The sequence below is a fragment of the Lacerta agilis genome, chromosome 10, assembly GCF_009819535.1.
Source record: "Lacerta agilis isolate rLacAgi1 chromosome 10, rLacAgi1.pri, whole genome shotgun sequence".
NCBI lineage: Eukaryota > Metazoa > Chordata > Lepidosauria > Squamata > Lacertidae > Lacerta > Lacerta agilis.
The window spans coordinates 66,445,742-66,462,009 of NC_046321.1; the positions used below are offsets into that span (position 1 = coordinate 66,445,742).

The following is a 16,268-nucleotide window of genomic DNA, read 5'->3' on the forward strand; positions in this document are numbered from 1 at the left end:
TTGTGGTGAATGATTTAATTGTGAAAGAATACTGTAAGATATTGAGTATAAGTTATGATTTATATTGGATTAAGTAAATTTAAAGAGTATTAAGAGATACGGTAAATGTTAATGGAAAAAGATATAAAGTTACCTAAAACGTATATATGATTTTGAAGGCAGTGGAGGGAACAGGGGAAGTCCCCCTAACAGAGAAGTTAGAAATAAGAAAAGTATAAAGATAGGTGTTGGTTAAGGTATGTATTTGATTTTCTTTGTTTGTTGTTATTGTTAATGTTTTTATTTTGTTCATTGTTCATTATGTATTGTGTTTTTATTGTGTTTATGTTTATGTAGTGTTTTCTTTCTTTGTTCCATTGGAAAATAATAAAAAACCTTATAAAAAAAATTATTCAGAAGGGTGGTGGAATGGGTGATTGGCTGATAGGTGTGGAAAATCTGTTGACGACAGTTAACAACTGCAATTGATCTTACAGGAAAAAGCAAGGGGTCAGATGGCTAAAGATAGCTTTGTCATGTATAATGAGATAAGAATCCAATGTCTTTGTCCAGACCAGGTCTCTCCATGGTTTTAAGTTTGGTAATGAGTTGCAATTCAGCAGCTTCTCTTTCCAGTCTATTTCTGAAATTCCTTTGTAGTAAGACAGCTACTTTGAGATCTTGTATAGAATGTCCTGGGAGACTGAAGTGTTCTCCTACTGGTTTCTCTGTCTTGTGATTCCTGATATCAGATTTATGTCCATTTATCCTTTGGCGTAGGGTTTGGCTTGTTTGTCCAATATAGAGAGCTGAAGCGCACTGTTGGCATTTGATGGCAACAAAAATCTGTTCATGCTACCTTCTTGTTATTGTGCACACAAAATCATTGACACCATTCTAGCTTCCTCACAGCATCATAGAATCGTAGAGTTGGAAAGGACCCCAAGTCCAACCCCCTGTGATGCGCGAAAAGTTGCAAAATGAAGTATTTCATTTTGCAGCCGAAGGTAGCTCTCGGTCTCCTCAAAGGCCCTGAGGTGACTTACTGTAGGTTGGGCAAGGATTTCTGGCTCCTAGTAGCAGCCACAAAATGACTTTCCTGGCCAAAATTAGAAAGAAATGAAGAAGGGTTTGGGGAACCTGGAGTGGAAGGCTGTGAGCTACATTGCGGCATTCCGCTCTGGTACTCAACTTCCTGGATTCAAAATTATTTAATTCTAATTGTATATATTTTGCACCCAGCTCCCATTGGTGGATCTCAAGGTTATATAACAACAACAACAACAACAACAACAACCCTGCAAGCCCCAAGTGTGCCACTCTTGCTTTCTACTGTTTTTGTATTCTGCATTGTATTCTGTATCTAAAGGCAGCAACAGGTCATACCATTGTGGTGAGTGTTTCCTCTGACTGCACTATATTTTATTTTATTTTGCTCAAGACTGTGATAGGTCAGTCTTTTGCGGAACTGAAGAGTGGGTGGTCCAGCCTTGCAGTGAATTGGACTGGGTTTTTAAAAAATGTTTTTTCCTGGCCACTGATTCTGTAATAAACATTACTGAAGACATCCCACTATCTAAGTGCAGAGTCACTTTCAAATTCTGTTGGGAGAAGTTCTTTAGAAGATGATAGAACCATTAAGCTAATCGAACACCACAGCTTCATCCAGCCTGGGGAACTCCAGTTGCTGTGGATCCTAACGTCCATCAGTTTGAGTTGTGCTGACTCTGGCTGGGGCTGGCGAGAGTGGCAGTCCAACACATCTGGAGGGCACCAGGTTGGCAAAGGCTGCTTTACCCACTTATGTGGGTATATTAGGTTGAACTCGAAGGGAACTTACTTCCAAGCAGTCATGTACAGGACTGCACTTTTGAGAGACTGAACTAGAAGATGCTATGAAGTCAATTGCTCCACCTGCAATATTGGAATTAACAATGACAACATTTTGTTGTGTTTTTCAAGTGTTCAAAGCACTTTGCCAGCACTATTGAGTTGTAATTCTTACAACGACCCTGTAAGGTAGGTCAGAATTATTCTTAGGAAAAGGAGCTTGCCTAAGGCCACCCAGTGACTTTGTGGTAGATGCAAGATTTGAATTAAAAGCCGAGGCTGAAAAACACAAGAACCCAAAAGGAGACCTGAAAGAACGCAGACTTTTCAGTTGCTTCCAAATGTCTGCACACAGAATGGCTTAAGAAGTAAATGGGCCTCATTAAAGGGGTAATTAGTTTTCTCAGGTTGATTACGGAGTTAAAGGATGCAATCTTGGACTGCAAAAGGATTTCCCACCATGTTTTTGATGCATCCTGTTTAATCTTCATTCTCCAGTTTATGCAAATATATCTGCTGAAATGCTTATCATGGCAGCTTGAAGCGAAACACTACAACGAAGTTTTTTTTTTTTTTAAAAAAAGCAACTACACTTAAGCAAATTGGAATTTAATTAAGGCTGCACTCTGAATGATTAGATGCAAATCTCATGCCACTTGGTGATTCTAGACGTTAATAAAATCAGTGATATTGAGTTGGGAGTAAGTGCATTTGAGACTGGAGTTTAAATGTAAAACACATAGATATTTATGTTTGGTAAGAAAGTTTAAAATGTAAGACCTGGCCCTCTCAAAATTTACATTATATCTTCCTTACCACCCAAATATTCCCTTCTCTGTGGCACCACTGAAGCATGAATACGCCCATGCTGTAAAAGTGGATATGCTCTGTGTGAGTCCTCCTTCAAATTCTATGGGAAATGCTGCCAACAAAATGCGGAAACAACTGTGCATTTGGCTGTCAGTGCTTCTTCACTTGTAGCCACTTTGCGTTTCTAAACATTAATCAAATTTTACATATTACGGCATGAAGCTGTGCGGAGGGGTCTAAAAAAGTCTTTCACAAATGGAATGGAAATTGGCCCCTGCAGAGAGGAATATAATTGCTCCCGTTGTGTTGATGGGCCTACAGAGATCTAAAGCAGTGAGGTGGCTGCACATGGCAGAAATTCCCTCTTTAGTCCAAGGAATAATGTGTTAGACCTGGAGGCAGAACATGTGGGCAGACGGAAGTGGCAGGAAAGTCTGCCTCTTAAGGAGGGGCAATTCGTGTTTCTGAAAGTGGCCTCTTCATGCCTTTGTGCAGCAGCTAAGGATCTGAGGTGGCAGGAAGCTGTCTTGCCGTCAAGCAAGTACGGATGATTGCAAACATCAGTCCTCTCACAGTGTGTGACATAGGAGGCTGCCCTGTATCAAGGTGCTGGTGCCGCAACTGGGCATTCAGAAGCGCAAGACCCTTTGAGTAAGGCGGCTCCATTTAGCCATCCTAGTTGATAGTCATTGAGAGGCAGATCCATCGTGAAATGGAGAGTTCTTTTCTGAAGCCACCTGCGTGAGAGGCCATTCCTGCAAAATGCGGTACGACCGCTCTAAGAATTACTTATTTTCTCTGTGTGAAGAGCTACTTATTTTGCCTGTCCTAAACCCAATCAGCTTCTCTGGATGCCTCTCAATGCAATCCTTAAGGCCCGTTGTAAAAGTGCTGCAGAAATAAGTGCCCAAAGAAACCATCTTGTCAGGGAACTGCCACCTGGCCCGCTGAGAGGAACGGAGGGTCCGTTATTGAGCAGCAGCACCTCTTCCAGAGGGGAAAGCCGCCACACTTGCAGTGGGGAGGAGAGGGAAGGAACCAGCCTGGTGGGGAGAGCCTCTTCTAGCCAGGAGCCACAAACAGGGAGCCTGGCGGGGAGAGGGCTTGGGGATGTTGCTGAGACCCTGCGCTCACCTCGTCCGGCCGGTCAGCAGGGAGGCACGCCATTTCTGTCGCCCCAGTTGCGCAGAGGAGTGAAACGCAAGGAGGGTAGGAGGAGACTTGGGGTGCCGAAGTTCTTATGCTGGGGGAGAAGCCGGAAGGGGCCACTCCCGGATTCTGCCAGCGACTGAGACAGACATGCTTTTTGTAACTCTGCACTGTAAATAGTTTGCACAATAAAACTGCAAAAGACTGTTTGGGCTCTTGCTTCGTTACTCGTGAAGCACCATCACGAAACCTTACACATCTCAATGGCTCTCTACCAACACACACATGCCCCCTGGTGGCCATGCATTTGGTGGCAGTAGGACGTGGCCCAGCCAAGCCAACCAAGCAGGTCAATGCACCCGGGGTCCCTTCACACTACTGACTATGTTCTACCTCTGCTGGCAGAGGCCAGTTGCTGAGGACCACAAGTGGGGAGACTGCTGTCTCGCTTGGGTCTTGCTTGTGGGCTTCATAGGCTTCTGGCTGGCTGTTGTTGTTGTTGTTGTTCAGTCGTGTCCGACTCTTCGTGACCCCATGGACCAGAGCACGCCAGGCACGCCTATCCTCCACTGCCTCTCGCAGTTTGGCCAAACTCATGTTAGTAGCTTCGAGAACACTGTCCAACCATCTCATCCTCTGTCGCCCCCTTCTCCTTGTGCCCTCCATCTTCCCCAACCTCAGGGTCTTTTCTAGGGAGTCTTCTCATGAGGTGGCCAAAGTACTGGAGCCTCAACTTCAGGATCTGGCTGGCTACTGTGAGAAAAGGATGCTGAACTAGATGAGCATTTGGCCAGATTCAGCAGTCCGCTTCTTAAGTCATTACTTCTGAATGAACAGTTTCAGGGTGGGGACGACGAGCGGGTCCTAACCCACTAGCTCCTTTGCACATCCACTGTGTGCACTGGATGTATTTGAAGAGGGCTGCGGTGTTCACAAAAACGGGGTTTGGCCTAAAGTGCAGCCTAGCTGGAACCAAATATGCATAAGTGAAATGGAAGGCTGTTAACATCCTACATGTGAGATAAAAGAGCTTTTAATAAGGTGCCTAAAAAGCCATGTAATATACGATGCACTTAAACACAAATGGCGCTACCATTATGTCGTGTACATGAAAGCAGATGGATCCTAGGCTTATGTTGGAAGAGACAGGAAAAAGCAACAGGAATGTACATTGCCTGCACTTTCTTATGTGAGAACGAAAAACAAGAAGAAACAAACAACCAACTAAAAACAGCAACACTTAAAACAACAACAAAAACAAAACATTTCTGGGAGTCTGGTCAAGCATGAGAAGTGTGAGAGCTGACCTGCCTTTTATTTGCAATAAACTCAGTCTGAAATGCAAAGCTTTATAACAAGAACTGAAACTCTAAAACTTAGCATGGGGGTGAGAGTGGGGAGAGAGAAAGGAGATTACAGCTGAAGATGGAAACTAAGGAAACACTCTCCAAAGGAGATTAACCAGTGATCACTAGGGCATGCCTACATTACAGACTGAAATTAGTTTAATAGTTATTAACTCACTCCAGAGCATAGCTGTCAACCTTCCCTTTTTTGCAGTGGGAAATGGTGCTGGAATAAGGGAATTTCCCGCAAAAAAGGGGAAGTTGACACCTATGCTCCAGAGACACCTGGAAGTATAATTCTTTGCCAGGCGAGGGTTCTCCAACAAAGGTTTTCTGCTCTGTAATTTTGAATATTACTTTGGATGAATACATGACAGTGAAGCTGGGGGTACCTCAGGCTCAGGAGCCCAGTAGGGCCTGTCAACCCTTCACAACTGCCCCACCACCACCACCACACACCGTATTTTTCGCTTCATAAGACGCGCCTAGTTTTTAGAGGAGGAAAGGGGGAAAGCCCTGTTTTTTTGAGGATCAGCTGAAAGTGGTGCAGCTTTTTTTGCAAAGGGAAAAGCCCCGTTTTTATGGGGTTCAACTCACAGTTCTGCAGCTTCTAGTCCTACAGCCATTTCTACAGTTTCCAGGCAGATAATCTAATCAGCCAGTCACATGTCACTGGCGAAACAAACAGCCTCCCTCTGCATTCAACAATGGAGGCCTGGGCAAGGGGGCGGGGCTGGAAAGGGAGCCTTATCTCTCTCCCAATCACTTGCTGAACAGCTGTTCAGCAGCTTCCTTTCAATGCCCCCTTCTCTCTTTGTAAAAAAAAGAGCATGATCTGCTTTTGGCCCCTGGGCAATTCAGCTCCAGGGACCATGCATTCACTCCGTAAGATGCACAGACATTTCCCCCTTACTTTTTAGGAGGAAAAAAAGTGTGAAAAATATGGTACCCTTCTCGCCAGGGCAGACGGCTCCCTGATGTAGAAACGAGCTTGCTGTCTACAGCCGAGGTGGTACAACTGGGTTAACCTGAGGGCCACCCTCCCTTCTGGGCAGGCAGCCTTCTGGAGTGCTGTGGGGCTCCAGGCAAAATTGGGGGGAGCAATGAATTTTACCTTAGCCTAGATTCCACATGCACTCACGCACACCTCTCTGTTCTCCATCCAGGCAAGGAAGAGTCATGAGTAGAGTTCAAGGTCACATTCCACCCAGGAAAAAAAAGACTCACTTCCGGCGGCGACGCCATTGATGGTGGTCGTGGCTGCTTCGCTTGCGAAGCAGCCAGTACGTCCCGGGGGTTAGGAGCCCTGTACCCGCATATCGGGGCTCTGGTTGGGGTGTGGGAAGAGCGTCCCACACCCTGGGCTCCCCGGCTGTGCCCATTGTGGCTCCGAACCCTTCCCCCGCTTCCCCTGTAAAGGGGAGGTGGGGGTGAAGGGACGACGGAGCTGGGCTATAGGGGACATGCCCCAACCGGGATATAAATGCGGCGACAAAGCCTTTGATGAGCGTCTAAGTTCTACCTGTCTTTGATGAGCTGATAAGAACCCAGTGACTGTGAGTAATTGAATGGCTCTTTGTTTTCTTGGAATGACCTGGGGCAAAGGAGAAAGGCAGCCCGCCTCTTTCCCTTCGGAGAGGAAAGAAATTAACTCTTTAAGTGACTGCTGCTACTACAATCATAGAAGGCACTGGGAATTTTAAAACTGAGACTGCAGAGATTCCCCTTAGGGGGTTAATTGGTGATAAAATATCTCCTTTTGAAGTTTTGGGCTTTGTGCCTCGGCTTCGGAAAAAATGGCGACCGGGACTGACGCAGGAAAAAATTGAAACAAAGGGAGGAAGAGACAGGAATTGAAACGTGATACCCACTCTCCCTCTGAGAATGCTGAACTTTGTGATTGCATTATCGCTGAACTCTGATTTACAAGATGAAGGAAAACTTGCTCTCTTGGGGCTGGAACTGATAAATCGTAAACTACAAGCTTTGTGTGGAATTATAAGTGAAAAGAATTTATTTTCCACAGAGGAGGCTTGGAAAGGGTTTGACGGAATGGAATCATGTCTGTGCAAAGGGCTGGAAGGGGTGATTGGAAAATTTACTGAAGAGCTTGTGCAACTCCGGAAACAGGAACCGATTTCTGGGGGTGGCAGCCCCAGGTCGAGGAAATTTATAATATCCAGACGTCAAGGTGGCAGCTTGATGTTGAGGGACATTGAATTAAGATTTTTACAAGAACAAGAATGGCAAGAAGGAACGGAGAAGCACAGAAGGAGAAGGTTGAACACCCTGGAGCCCGATGCAATGCCTGTTGCGAGTGCAGCCTGGATCTGTGGATGTTTGGAGGAAGATCTTTGGAGAGTCAGTTCCAGTGCAGGACAGAAAAAGATAATGGACAGAAGGGGAGTGGGTTGAAGTATTAAATTTATAACTTAAATGGTCTGTCATGGTATCCGAAATCGGCGCGCGAAGTAAAAGTTTATTTTTAAGTAAGAAAGGAGATATTGAACTTTAAGTTAAAAGCAGCATGTTAATGGATAGAAGAAATAAGTTTAGTTATAAGAATATTTGATTATGACTGAAGTTAAAATGGTAAAATTAAGATATTTGTGTTATTTTTGAGCAAAACTATTTTTTTTTTTTTAAAGTGAAGTTGTTAAGGAATCAAGTATATTGTTTTAAAACCGAAGGTGAAAAGGCGGGGGAAGTCAAACGTCAAGATTCGAAAGTAGAAATTTTTTTTTTGTAAGGAATATTGTTAAGAAGAAAAATCCTGACATTATGTGTATTTGTTTTTGTTTTTATATTTGTTGGTGTGGGGTCGGGTTTGTGTTTCTGTTTTTTTTTTTTTTTGTATGGAAAAGTTAATAAATTCTGGTAAAAAAAAAAAAAGGAAAAGAAAAAAAAAGACTCAGGGGGGGCTGCAAAATAGAGCTGATGAGGGTTTTCCTCGGGTTGGGGGGGGGGGAAAGGAAAGGTGAGCAACCGGAGAGGCCTGGGGGCCCTCATTCAGATCCTGGCCTGAGGTCCCACACCTTGGGAATTTAGGTAAATTTTACATTCATTGCTTCACCTGCTTTTGTGTCTCTCCCAACCTGCCCCTGGCATGTAGCCCGCAGAAGTTTGCCCCCCAAAGGAATGGGGGTCCTTGAGCCAAACAACCTTTCCCCTCTGTGCCTAGATGTAGCTAGGTATGTAATGATTACCATAATGTAGGCCTTGGCATAGTATCTCAACATGGGCTCAGAAAGGCAGAATATTTACCGGACACTGGATTATATCCTGCATTTCAGTGCCGTACAAACCTTACATCAGGTTCTAATCTGATATTAAAGTTTTCAGCTTACTGACCCTTCCCTTCCCTCTCTGAATCTTGCAAGATGAGCAAATCTGATTCTACGTCGCATGTGGGTTCCAAGGAACAATGTACCAGGATCTATCATCCTAAAATCACTGCTCCGCTGCTCATATAAGTATGAGCATAAATCAGGTACAAAAAGCATTAATCACTTCAGGCCATGCACCCTATGTTGAATTTATTATGTTTTCTTCAGCACAAAAAACCTGATTCATTTCAGAAACACCCATAGAAACACGGGCTTCAATTAAAACTAATTAGAATCCTGTGTTCTAACATGTATCTGCTGTTTGGAGCATGCAGAGGTTGAAAATAAAATAGGCTCTGCTGCCAAATGAAATCCATTAAGACCTTTAGTTTTAATTATACTGTATGTTTGGAATGGGGTGTGTGCATGTGTGTGTGTGTGTGTGTGTGTGAGAGAGAGAGAGAGAGAGAGAGAGAGAGAGAGAGAGAGAGAGATCCTTAGGGTCTTGTGGAGAAAGAAACGTACAGCAGCGTAAACTCCTGCACACATGACAGGAAATGTCTCCAGGGCCTGGAATAGAGTCAGTGTTCCCTTGCTTACCACCTTATATGGCCTGCCTGAGCCTAACCCATTTTCCACTTCACCATATGCATTAGGCAAACCAATTTCTAGCTCACACATACTCCTGCTGGTAAACTTTATTCTTTCACTGTTGACAGTTGCTCAAAAGAAAAAAAGGAGGCTCAGCTGCTTAAATGATACCTTTCTGATTGCCAAGCAATTAAGAAAGAAAGAAAATTATCATATTTATTAGTCTGATGACAACTGAAAATGCATGCTACCAATGTAATTTGGTGATGTGCCCAGACAGGGAGCAGTTTCAGATTGTTCAGTACACACACATACAGTACAAACCAACCTCAATGAAAATTGAGTTGTTAAAGCATTGGGTGGTGGTGGTGGGGGGTCCTTACAGTTTGATTTGTCTTCTGACAGTGAAGTGTGCTACAGTATTTTTTGAGCCCTATGTTAGAAATTTAAATTATAGGTTATATATCACATCACTGAGAGATAACAAGACAGAGAAACCAGTAGGAGAACACTTCAGTCTCCCAGGACGTTCTATACAAGATCTCAAAGTAGCTGTCTTACTAGAAAGGAATTTCAGAAATAGACTGGAAAGAGAAGTTGCTGAATTGCAACTCATTACCAAACCTAAAACCATGGAGAGACCTGGTCTGAACAAAGACATTGGATTCTTCTCTCATTATACATGACAAAGCTATCTTTAGCCATCTCACCCCTTGCTTTTTAATGTAAGACCAATTGCAGTCGTTAACAGTCATCAGCAGGTTTTCCACACCTATCAGCCAATCCCCCATTCCCACCACCCTTCTGAGTAATACCCCTCCTCACTCTCTCACTATATATAAGGGTCTAGTGACTTCTGTTTCAGTGTATCTGACGAAGTGTGCATACACATGAAAGCTCATACCAAGAACAAACTTAGTTGGTCTCTAAGGTGCTACTGGAAGGATTTTTTTATTTTTTATTTAGTTTTAACTGTTCTCCGTCGTCAACAAAACAGCTACGGTGCTGGCTGATACAGAACGATAGGTAAGAAGGTAGGGAAAGGTTCACCTCCAATTTTAGAACGACATTCATGAAAAGCAATGAGAAGATGGCAGACAAAAGTGTCTTCCAGTTAACGAATGTGTGGAAGCCATTTGTCTGACCCAATGTCTTTTTAGAGACGTTGCTGGAGCAGGTGAGACCAGACACATGGAAAAGGTTGAAATGCTGCTGCAGTATTGTGTGACTGGACCAGAGGGAACGTACGATGAATGGTTTCAGGGGGAAACCTCTTAAGAAGCTTGGAGAGGTGTGTGTGCAGAAAGCTCTCACTCTTTTCATGGTTGCAATGCCACCCACTGTGTGGCCGAGGGGTCTGTGGTTCCCACTCTTCTCTTTGCTGCATCTCTCACTCTACCCACTGTTACCTCAGGCCCTTTGGTCCCCAGAAATTAGCACATGGAAAAATACAGTCCTGGGGATGGAAAAAGTCCTCCATCCCTGGCCTAGGGCAATCAGACCACCACTTTTGATGTCAGGATGCAGTTTTATTGTACAGAAAGCCTTTGGGTGCTGCTATTCCATGCTAGAAGCTATAGTTAAAGCTTTTAATTAAAGCTATGGTTTTCCCTGTCGTGATGTATGGAAGTAAGAGCTGGACCATAAAGAAGGCTGATCGCTGAAGAATTGGTGCTTTTGAATTATGTTGCTTGAGGAGACTCTTGAGAGTCCCATGGACTGCAAAAAGATCAAACCTATCCATTCTGAAGGAAATCAGCCCTGAGTGCTCACTGGAAGGACAGATCCTGAAGCTGAGGCTCCAATACTTTGGCCACCTCATGAGAAGAGAAGACTCCCTGGAAAAGACCCTGATGTTGGGAAAGATGGAGGGCACAAGAAGATGGGGACAACAGAGGATGAGATGGTTGGACAGTGTTCTCGAAGCTACTAACATGAGTTTGACCAAACTGCGGGAGGCAGTGGAAGACAGGAGTGCCTGGCGTGCTCAACAACAACAACAATTCCATGATATTTTAAATTACGGCAGTATTAGAAACATTTGCTTGCCATGTTACATAAAAACCCTACCCATTCCTTCATGCGGATATCCCCTTAGATGACAGACATTCGTAAAACATGGGAGTCGCCTCACCACAACTTCTCTCAGGTGTAACATTCAACCTGTGGATTTTCATTCACAAATGTGCAAGATTACCTGGATGTTGTGAAAATGCCATATATCAGCGTCGTTCTGGGGTTATCTGTTTCTAGTAGGAACACATCCTCTGTGGGAAAGAAGCAAAACAGAGGCTGAAAATATCTGCGTGTGATTTCCAAACTGTACCACACACACCCTGACCTTTATTCCATCTGAAACCAATGGAATTTTTTGTTTAGGCTACAAACTGTAGCAAACCCATGTTGTGCAGTACTTCTATTATGTCACTGACAAGATAGTCTGTCCGATGGAAGGAGGCGAAAAATGTTTAAAAGTGTATGTAGCTTATATGATAACCAAATTGGTGAAAGTTTCAAATGGATGACCCCAATCCCTGACTGCCCTGAGGCCATCACTTACCCTATGCTCCTGAAGGTATCTCAGTCCAAATGCAAAAATTAGAGGGAAATCAGAGGGGGAAAATATTTTTTTCTGTTTAGAAATTGCTACAATTATATACTTCAGCCTGTAATGTGGATGTATCTGAATCTGTCGTTTTAGCTTATAATGTGTATTATAATGGCAGATTTTGTTCATATTTTGATTCTGATTGTAGCATTGACTTTCATTTACAGTTTTAATACATATTTCACATGCTTTGTAAACCACTTAGAGGTTTTGGCCACAGCAACTAAACAGGAAATACATTTTGTCAAATACATAAATTGTACCTAATTCATCAAAGTAGGTTTCTGTGCCATCATCATCCATTACTGAACACACAAGTCTTGCTTTCAAATAAGTTGTCCACTTGTTCACAAGGCTGCGTTGTCCACCAGTATCATTCTGGGGGTGGGGGGGAGCAGAGGAGAAACCACTTACTAACTCCAAAAACTATACGGATATCTACTAGCACTTTCAACATTAGTTAGTGAGTTTAAAAAAAAAAAAATCTGCATGAAAATACACCAGCATTTTACTGTCAATTTCTCCTAAAACATGCATTTTTGCAAAGCAATCTCTTCCACCACACGTATATATATTCTAACATATGAATTTGTGTACATATTACTTGGCTGAAGAACTGCTTAGCTACATCTGGAGAAGTGTGAATTTCAAAAGATGACTGTGTTTTGGTTCTGTGTTTACCTCTTACTGTGAGTGGAATCAATTTTCTTTCCCATCCCTACTTTCAATTAGCATCTGGACTTTAAAAGCTTCTCATTTTTCCTGCCCAAGTTACACAACCAGGACACTAATCAGGATATCAGAAACTTCTACCGCTGAAGAGACATCACCATCTATGGTGTGGAACTGCATTATGAATGCACAACATATTTGCATTGAACAAATAAACAAAGGTGGAAATAAGTTATGAGGTTGCTACCAGCCAATGTGGATTATGTGGTACAGCTTCCTGGACTGAACCACATCTGGCTGCCGGTAGGTGGGCTGCATGCTAGAACACATGTGCACAATGTATAGGAAAACAACATGTCAGAGTGGAAGAAAAGCAACAATAGCATGCCGAAAAGCTTAGTCTTCTCTCTCATGGTGCCCCATTTCCATTTGCAGACAGGGCTGCTGTCCCTCATGGTAAAGATAAAGGGACCCCTGACCATTAGGTCCAGTCGTGTCCGACTCTGGGGTTGCAGCGCTCATCTCGCGTTACTGGCCGAGGGAGCTGGCATACAGCTTCCGGGTCATGTGGCCAGCATGACTAAGCCGCTTCTGTCGAACCAGAGCAGCGCACAGAAACGCCGTTTACCTTCCCACTGGAGTGGTACCTATTTATCTACTTGCACTTTGTTGTGCTTTCGAACTGCTAGGTGGGCAGGAGCTGGGACCGAGCAATGGGAGCTCACCCCGTCGCGGGGATTTGAACTGCCGACCGTCTGATCCGCAAGCCCTAGGCTCTGTGGTTTAACCCACAGTGCCATGCGCATCCCTCATGGAACAGTGTTCAAATACATAATACCCATCAGCAGTCTGATGTAGCACAGTCCAAGAGAAGGCATTGCAAATGGTTCTGCTGTTCAATGTACAGAACAGTCAATTGAAATGAAAAGAGCATATGTACCTAGCAGGCCACAGTGAAGAAACCATTCTTTTCATTCTAATAAGGAGCATTAGACCCAGTCCAACCCTTACGAAAGATTCCTGTTGCTGACTTCTAGTAAGGTCATCAGATACAGAGCACCACACACATCCATCTCATGTTCTTTTGAAGCCTGGTTTTGCAAGTTTTGGCATAGACAAATGCAAGTGGAATTGTGCCCCGGGACTTTTAGCAAGTCATCTGGGCTTCATTATGACAATAATGGCTTAATAATATTTAGTGTTTTCTGCAAAACGCCTCTGGGTGCCTTCACAGCAACAACAAAAAGCAAAGGTTACATGCCATACTGTTTTGACAAAGAAGAACCAGATAAAAGCACAACGGCCTTTTCCACTGCTCACCCCTACCATTGAAATGAAGAGACCCAACACACCAACCAGTTAGAACATGTGCTAGGGAAGCTTTGTACCAAGGAGATTTGTGATGTTGAAAGCTTTCCTATTACAATGCAGAGTTTGATGAAGGGAAGAGCTGTTTTCATGTGTTTTGGAGAGGGAGACCATGTCATGCTTGAGCTGCCTTGTCATCTGCCACCTACAGTGATCCCAGGCGAACATAGCAGTAGAAGGCGTCTTCATGCACATTTGCTGCCCAGAAGAAGGACCTTACAATAACATCAATACTTGCTTAGAGCCAGCAGGCCCTGGGCCTTAGGCAATTAGCTGTGACTAAGAACCAAAGATGAGTCTACTGGATAAGGCCAATGGCCCATCAAATCCAGCATCATATTTTCACAGTAATCCACTAGATACTTGTGAGAAATCCACAAACAGGACCCGAGCACAAGAGCACTTTGCCCTCATACAGTTTGAACTAAAATTGACTCATTCCCGCCTTTCTGCCCAAAGGAAAGCACAGGAACTGTATCTATTTCCAGCCGTTTCCAAAGATACCCCCCATTCAGTCAAAACATATCTAGTTATGCAAGGGAGAAGCGATCAAGCAAGTCAATAATGCTAAATAGAAGCTCACGGTAAATATAGACTCGAGCAGATTAATTTTGCTGACTCAGGCAACTACTCCACTGCAGGTACACTTTGCAAAACCAGGCATAGGGTATTGACAGCTGTCCTTCCAACACCACTCCCTGCTTACCGGGCATATTCTAGCAATCATAGAGTGGATCTGCTTGGTGCTGCCACTGTTGTCCGTCAGTTTCTCCTTGAAAAAGAAGTATACTTTAGCATCGTTGGGGTCAGTGCCATCTGGGATGAGGTGGGCATCCACAAACACAGGCTCTGCAATGACACAAAAAGATGCATCATGGAGGGCAAGTATCTGCACCGCAGACCAACTCTGCAGAAGCCTGCAACAAAATGGGACTCCCTGTGGTCATACAGTTGTTGCCTGCTGTGAGCTGTGGGGAATGTCTGATTTGTTACCTGCATGTCAATTATTAATAAATTTATCGAATCTAACTCAAGAGTCCCGGAGAAAAGGTTTGCTTCAAGATACATATTCCAAGCATCTGATGTCATTTTGAGGTCAGACAAAATGATGATCATTTTGTCTGAGAAATTATTAATTATGCAAAGTTTACTTTCTCTCCTCTTTCTCTTGTGTTAGTTGGTAGATTATTTGATTGAGTGAGGCACATTGCAAAATAGACTTAAATCTTAACTTTGAAATCCATGAAATTTGAAAAGTGTTACTTACCCCTGTATACACTCGAGTATAAGCTGAGTTTTTCAGCAATTTTTAATGATGAAAAAGTCCCCCTCGTCTTATACTCAAGTGAGGGTCCCCAACAGAGGCTGTTGTTGGCAGGAGGAGGAGGAGGAACGAGCAGCCCGAAAACAGCCCGTTTGGGCTGCTCCTTCCTCCTCCTCCGCCTTTGCCGCTGTCGGCTTATACTCGAGTCATTAAGTTTTCCCAGTTTTTGTGGTAAAATTAGGTGCCTTGGCTTATATTTGGGTCAGCTTATACTCAAGTATATAGGTAGTTTCAAGAGTTTGGCTTGTCACACAAACCACACTGCAGATTACACGTCACCTGAACAGAGATGTGCGAAAAGACATGCATACATAGTGTTGGCTAGTAGATCAAATACTATGGCTGACAAATCACATGCCTGGCATAGTCTGATGATCCATTTGAAAAATTGTACATATTCAAACTTGTCGAATTTGCTAATCAATTTGTCAAATGTGCCAAATTAATCTCTTGTGATTTGAAGTTCTGTTTGCAGAAAAGCCAGCCAAGCTTTTTTATCTGTTTATAAAAGCATTTTCCATGTCGCCACTTACATGCTGCAACATGTACAACAATGAAACTCAAAACCTGGCCCTCTTACCACTCAGCCATTTGGAATTGTGTTGGTCGGTCCTCACAGCATTCCGTCTGGTTAAACTGCGGAAGATGGCAGCGTCAGTCCCCATGAAATCAATGTACATCCCTGAAAACAGTTCTTCATCTGCCGAAAGGGAAAAAAAAAGAGGGGGGGAATGAATGCATCCTCATTTACTTTGGGACAAATTCAGCGGCCATTTCCTATTTGATCCATGCACGTTTTCTAATTCTGTAAGAAGTGGGATGAGAGCAGGGTTTCCCTCTGACTCATTATTCCAGGTCTGCAACGGAGCATCCCATCTTCATGGAAACCTTTGGGCAACCATATAATTAAACAGAATAGCGTAACCAACCACAAATGTGGAGGAAATGTTTCGCGTGGAAGATCGTTTAGTGGTTGAAGTTGCCGGGGGAGTCAGCTTCGGAAGATGGAAAAAATTAACATGCCGCATCAAATGTTACTTCCAACAGAAACAGCCATCCCAGTTTTATGTGCTATAAAAGTGGCAAAGTGGGTTGAAGGAGGCTCAAAATAGTTTTGTTTCTGGTGTGGGTAGACAATGCAGCAGACCAAGGCCACACCCTAGTTCAGTCTCATGGGGGATAGAGTCTAGAGCTATACATAATCAGGAGTGCAACCCAACCCTCAGCATACTTTCCGTTCCCAAGGACCCCTGCACGATTTTGCA

General features: G+C 43.7%; 1 protein-coding gene across 1 annotated transcript in view; it reads right to left on the reverse strand.

Moving 5' to 3' along the window:
* The window catches only part of SEMA3C (semaphorin 3C), a 151,516-nt gene that overhangs the window by 35,760 nt on the left and 99,488 nt on the right, over positions 1-16,268 (reverse strand). Inside the window, exons 7-10 of the mRNA XM_033163538.1 lie at positions 15,584-15,703; positions 14,386-14,528; positions 11,903-12,017; positions 11,229-11,298 (exon numbers count right to left, since the gene is read on the reverse strand). Of these exons, the coding sequence (XP_033019429.1) occupies positions 11,229-11,298; positions 11,903-12,017; positions 14,386-14,528; positions 15,584-15,703 (448 nt within the window). The remainder of the gene's footprint in view (positions 1-11,228; positions 11,299-11,902; positions 12,018-14,385; positions 14,529-15,583; positions 15,704-16,268) is intronic.